Here is a 6,174-nt window from a genome sequence, read left to right on the forward strand (position 1 = left end):
CGATATCGATGACGTCAAGTCGACATAATCACGATGACGTTGAATTCAACTTGTTTGATTTAAATGTCAATTCCGCAGATTGAATGCATGCCTAAATGTTGCTTTTTAAAAACGAGGTCTTTGGTGCCGTTGCAAACGTTCAAATTTTCATTTCACTTTCATTGCGAGTGTCAAATTTGGATATTTTGTATTCCTCACCAGGCCTATCATTTGTCTCGAAAAAAAAAAAAACAATTTTCGAGGAAAATGAATGCGAGTCATCGTGAATATTTATGATGACAACCATGATGCTCGTTGAAAGTAACAAACAATAGCAATGATTGACTTATTATGAAACAATATTGGTACGTCAACGTGAGGCAAATTAAGTTGGGTTTGATTTCATTTTTTTCATTTTCAGTTGCGTATGCAAATTAACAGCAAACAAATGCAGTAAAGTCAAAACATAAACACAATGTTTATCCCTATCAAAGTATTTGGTAAACTGTCAAATATTTAATTATCTTTATTAGTGCTGCTCAAAAGTTTGTCAACCTCTTGAGCTATTTCGTTTTGGGGTTTTTTCATTTTTTTCAACCTGATTTTGTTGTTCAATCTGAACCATTACAATTTATATGAAACGACAGGGCTAGGTTTATCAATTTGAAAACTAAATTAAAAAGAGTTTGGGTGGAAAAGTAAGTGAACCCTGAGCTGTATTGCTTAAAAACAAGCAGTCAAGTAGGACAAATTGGTAGCTAAACTAACCACTGAAATGGACCAATGAAATTGTGCATGACTGGTTAAAACAGAGACAAAACTTTCGTCTAAAGCCTGGTTCACATGAGAGTCCGGGCTGCTTTTGTCCCGATATTGCCCATTACCGACCAAGGACGTCAAACGCCCGACAATCTTTTGTCTTCTAAGATTATCTTAAAAGAATTTCTTAATGTGAGATGTGTTGAATCAGGCGCCTTCACACTGTCCACGATAGTTGACGTCAGTGGCGTGCACAGACATTTTCGGGGACAAGTGCTCTGGGGGAAAAAAAGGGGCACTTTTTGCACAAATGGAATAATAGTACATGAATAGACCAATTAGTAACCAAACAGCCCAAGGGCCTGAGAATGAATAATACTGACAGTTGTCATTACAAGAAAGCAAAAGGGTATTTCTCTAAGGCAAGTGACAATTCCAAACATCCGGGCATTTCCACAATGCAACTCAATTCAAATGCTTTGACCACGAGGATGTATTGGACTGCTTGTGAATGTGATTAGTGACTACTAGCCAGTGGCGGGCAGTGAGTTTTGGAATGGACATGCTCAGAAAAATTTGGGAGTATTTTTATTGTTAATAATACAAAGTCCAATGCTTTTCAATGCATGGATCACAGAGAGCTTCCTTTCACCGTCATGAGTCTGACTATGTGGTGGTTAGCACGTTATCTATTATTGAATTAGCATATAGCGTTTTAAACTAGCTAAATAGGTGGCCATTCGACTAATTTATGCTCATTTGTTTGTGCTGTATGAGACATATGCTACTTCACAACAAAACGATTATAGGTAAGGAATAGAGGGCAAACAACCATTACAATTTCACTGGATTCATAATAAGTTACCTGGCTGGTGGAGGAGCAGGGGAAGAGATGCGTGGGTGTGTGTCGCTAGTGTTCACGTGACAAAGGAAGAGAGAGAGAGAGAGAGAGAGAGAGAGAGAGAGAGAGAGCGCTCGGACCGGTGCAACACACGCACACGCACACACGATGGATTAATCATGTAGCTTTTCTAAGATTGTGTCAACACTGACCTGTCCTCAGTAAAGTGTTTATTTAAAAAATAAATAAATTAAAAATAAATAAATAAATAAAAACGTCCTTTCCAAAGCGCACTTTAGGCAGAGGGGCGAGGGTGTCAGCACCACTAGGGGTCTACCTGCGCACGCCTATAGCTGACGTTACAACTCTATAGCACTCCTGGTACCATGTTATGTTTTAATAAAACATACAAAATAAACGTGGGTCGCTGTAGCCTTTTATTTGACCATGCAGCTTCTGCATGTTCAACTCTACATCTCTACTCTCTCAATGTAATCTTTAATCTTGGTAGAGACAGCCCCCTAGTGGTGTAGCTGTACTTATCTAGTAGATTAATTTACAGTTAATAAAGCAAAAAGAAAAAAAAAAACATGTACAAAGCACGACGTTGAGTGACGTACACCCAAAAGACGACGTAACAGGGCTTTAAAGTCCAAAGAAGCCAAAGTAGAACTTCATATCTGTCGCAGTTTGGTTTTGTCCAGAATTTGAACCACCTCTGAAATACTTCAATACATTTCATCTTGCTCGAGTTTAGGGGACTTTCTTATGGGGAACTACCTTGGAAAAGCCCAAAGTTGGTGGCCGAGCGTGGTCAAGAAGACCCAAGGACCGAAAAAGTTATCGATACAGACCAAAGCTGCCTTTCGCAACCCGGACCGGAAGTTTCAACGTATCGGGTAGGTCTAGTTTGTTTCAATGAACGAGTGCCCTCAGTAATGTTCTTGTCTCAAAGAAGAAGCATTCACATTCCGTGTTTATACTAGCCTCTGCTAGCTTCCTTTATCTCTCTAAATTGGGTGCAAAAGTGACACATAGGCTACTCGTAACACGAGCCATGTACCCGTACATAAAATGACCTATAACTGCGTATTTGCGTCCGTAAACAGCCCCCTTCTCGCCGTGCGCCAGTTGGAATGGAAACGGCGGTTGCGGTTTGGTGTGGTTACTGTGATGAGGTGTGGTGTGTGTGGTACCCGGCCGTGCAAAGCAGCATAAATGGTGCTTCGACGTCTAAGCTAAAAACCGTCTCCAAATTATAGGCGCAGCTGGTACTAGGGACCCCCGGTCCGTGTACTTTTCGGCCATATTCATAAACGAACCGATTTCTGTCTGTTTTGATGTATCCGGACAAATAACGGGAATTGAGTCGCTTCATATACAAACTGCCTTTTTGTACTCCTGAGTCTCTTCTCCTGAAGCTCGGGTTCTATATTCAGTGCGTCACAGAGCTCTTTAGCAATTGACACAACTTTTACTTGGCTTTTGAGTTCCTCATTGAACATATTGAAGCATTGATCCTGTATTCAGAAATACAAGACCATATTCAGGGATTCTACAATCAAAGTTTTGAACCATGGGACAAACTAGGCCTGCACGATATACCGTTTGAACATCGCCATCGCGATAGTCACATTGCGAGATGTGCGATGGTTTTATTTATTTATTTATTTATTTATTTATTTATTTATTTATTTATTTATTTATTTATTTATTTATTTAAGCTTTTGCGTCATTAAAGCTGCAATTACGCCATGCTCCGTGGAGCCTGCCTCGCTCCCTCCCTCCCTCCTGCCAGTCACTCGCCGTTTTTGCTGCAACCCGTCCAAACAGCACCGAGCAAGCCGGTGGGGAATCCACAATCAAAACAGTCATGACGCAGCAGAAACTCTTTATGTTATGTATTTTTTTAATTCATTATTTGTATTTATTTTTTTTATACACGCGTACACATTCTACCTACTTTCTGAGGGCTATGCAGACACATGAAAAAAAAAATACCATTTTGCCAACCATTTACTACTTTATGACGTTTTGACACGATGCCAGTAATTGTCACGCCGCCACCGGCGTGACGGCCCATGCTTTTGTTTTGTTGTCCATGTTTCCTGTTTTACTTTGAAAACCCTAACTCTCCTCTCACCCCAGGTCACTTGCCCTTCCTGCCGCTCACTCATTACCGGTCCCCGCCCATGATTATCACCACCTGCCACCAATCAACCCACACAATAAAAGCCAGCTGCATTCTCCCCTCTGTGCCGAAGTGTCACCGTCAGTGCATGGAAGCGTCCCACAGTCCTTATGTCCTTGTTCATGTTGCCTAGCGTTGTTGCCTTGTTTTTGTGCCTTTTCCTCACTTTTGGAGCGCCTTTAGTTACCCCTTTTGCCTTGTGCCCTTTTTCCTCCCTAGCGGAGCGCTTTTCGTTGTCCCCAGTACCTTTTGCCTGTTTTTTCCTCCCTAGTGGAGCGCTTTTTGTTCTCCACTTTTTCCCCTCCCTGTTCTCCTCTCAGTTTGAGAGGAGACCACTGTTGGCCGGAAATAAACCTGCTGCCTTGGTGGCCTACCTTACGCCTGCGTCTGAGTCCTACTTGACCCCGCCTTGTCAGTACACTTCGGCCAGCATGGACCCAGCAGGCACGGTCGAGGCCGCACTGCAGAGCCAGGAGACCCGGCTCAACACCCAGGACCAGATCCAACAGACCATGCTGTCCCGGATGGAGGAATTGACCAGCCAGGTCCACGAGCTGGTAAGCCTTTCACGGCGTCGAGCGCCAGCTTCCACCGGACAAATTCCTCCCCCTGAGTTCTCTGTACCGACCACGCCTTTCACCGGGGTAGGATTGAGACTGGCCTCCCCGGAACGATACTCCGGTGAACCCGGACGCTGTCAGACTTTTCTCACGGAATGCGACATTCATTTTGAACAGTTACCACAGGCATTTCCCACAGCCCGATCCCGAGTGGCCTTCATGGTATCTCACCTGACGGGTCGGGCCAAAACCTGGGCGACCGCGGAATGGGCCAGGGGTTCCTCGGTCTGCCAAAGCGTACAGGACTTTCAAATCGCTTTGCGCCGAGTTTTTGATCCAGAAAACCATGACCGAGAGAAGGCACGAGCACTGAGTCGACTTCAGCAAGGCAAGGAATCTGTCAGCGACTATGCAATTCGCTTTCGAACGTTGGCAACGGACAGTGGCTGGAATGCCATCGCACTCCACGACCATTTTTTGAAAGGACTCTCACCAGCTATTCAAGAGCTTCTGGTTCCCGTCGATCTCCCCGCGGACTTGGACGCCTTGATTTCCCTCGCTATCCGGACCGATCATCGTCGCCAGGAGCTGGCCAAGATCGGCGGACCGCGAAGGAGGGAGGAACCCACCCCCTGGACGCGGACACCGGAGGCCAGAAGGCCGCGATTCATCGCTCCTTCCCGACCGGAACCGGGAGAGGTGGACCTCGCTAGCGACGAACCCATGCAACTGGGAAGGGCTCGGCTTTCGCCGGAGGAGAGGCAGCGCCGACGCCGAGAGGGCCGCTGCTACTATTGTGGAGGTCTTGGACACTTGGTGGAATCCTGCTCCACAAAGGGCCACTCCCCGGCGAGTCCTCCGGCACCCCGACCCGCCAAGAGTCACAGACTTACGCAAATTCAGATAACCCACCACAATGTCTCCCTAGATCTGCCAGCCCTCATCGACTCCGGATCAGACGAAAGTCTCATGGACTGGGAGCTCGTAAAGCATATACGAGCCGCCACCGAACCCCTTTCTTTGACCATCCAGGCTCGAGCGCTGAATGGCAAGGAGCTCTTCCAAATCACCCACATCACTGAACCTCTGGAAGTCCGAATCGGACCTCACTTCGAGACTCTCCGTTTCCATGTTTTCCACGCCGCTTCCCCCACTTTGGTTCTGGGACACCCTTGGCTGTGTCTACATGGCCCCAGAATCGACTGGAACACTGGAGTTGTGCTGGAGTGGGGAAAAGACTGCAGCTCTCACAGGTTGGAACAACCCGCAGCCCAGGTTCACCAGGTGACTCTCGTCCCACCGGCTCAAGAAGAGTACCCGAACTTGCACACTGTTCCCTCCTGCTACCACCATCTGCGGGAGGTCTTCAGCAAGACCAAAGCCATGACTCTCCCTCCACACCGCCCATATGATTGCCCGATCGATCTGATTCCCGGCTCAACCATTCCCAAGGGGAGACTGTACTCGGTCTCTGGACCCGAACGCCAAGCCATGAACAGTTACATTGACGAATCCTTGAAAGCCGGCCTCATCCGACCGTCTTCCTCACCTGCAGGAGCAGGCTTCTTCTTTGTGAGCAAGAAGGATGGATCCCTACGCCCATGCATTGACTACAGCCCCTTGAATGACATCACGGTCAAGAACCGGTACCCATTGCCATTGATGTCCTCTGTGTTTGACCAGTTGCAACAAGCTAGAATCTTCACAAAGCTCGATCTCCGCAACGCCTATCACCTCATCCGGATCCGCGAGGGAGATGAGTGGAAGACTGGTTTTAACACGCCCCGGGGACATTACGAGTACCTCGTCATGCCTTTCGGACTCACCAATGCACCAGCAGTTTT

At 46.7% G+C, this 6,174-nt stretch overlaps 1 protein-coding gene across 3 annotated transcripts in view; it reads left to right on the forward strand.

The window, feature by feature from the left end:
- Nucleotides 1-2,210: 2,210 nt before the first annotated feature.
- The window catches only part of LOC144025936 (nuclear envelope pore membrane protein POM 121-like), a 43,606-nt gene continuing 39,642 nt past the window's right edge, over nucleotides 2,211-6,174 (forward strand). For all 3 annotated transcript variants that reach the window (XR_013284995.1, XM_077532335.1, XM_077532336.1), the window contains exon 1: nucleotides 2,211-2,478. Coding sequence is in view for 2 of the 3 variants with exons in the window: in XM_077532335.1 (XP_077388461.1) it covers nucleotides 2,348-2,478 (131 nt within the window). In the remaining variant the exon portion in view is untranslated. The remainder of the gene's footprint in view (nucleotides 2,479-6,174) is intronic.

Source organism: Festucalex cinctus, chromosome 9 (genome assembly GCF_051991245.1).
Source record: "Festucalex cinctus isolate MCC-2025b chromosome 9, RoL_Fcin_1.0, whole genome shotgun sequence".
NCBI lineage: Eukaryota > Metazoa > Chordata > Actinopteri > Syngnathiformes > Syngnathidae > Festucalex > Festucalex cinctus.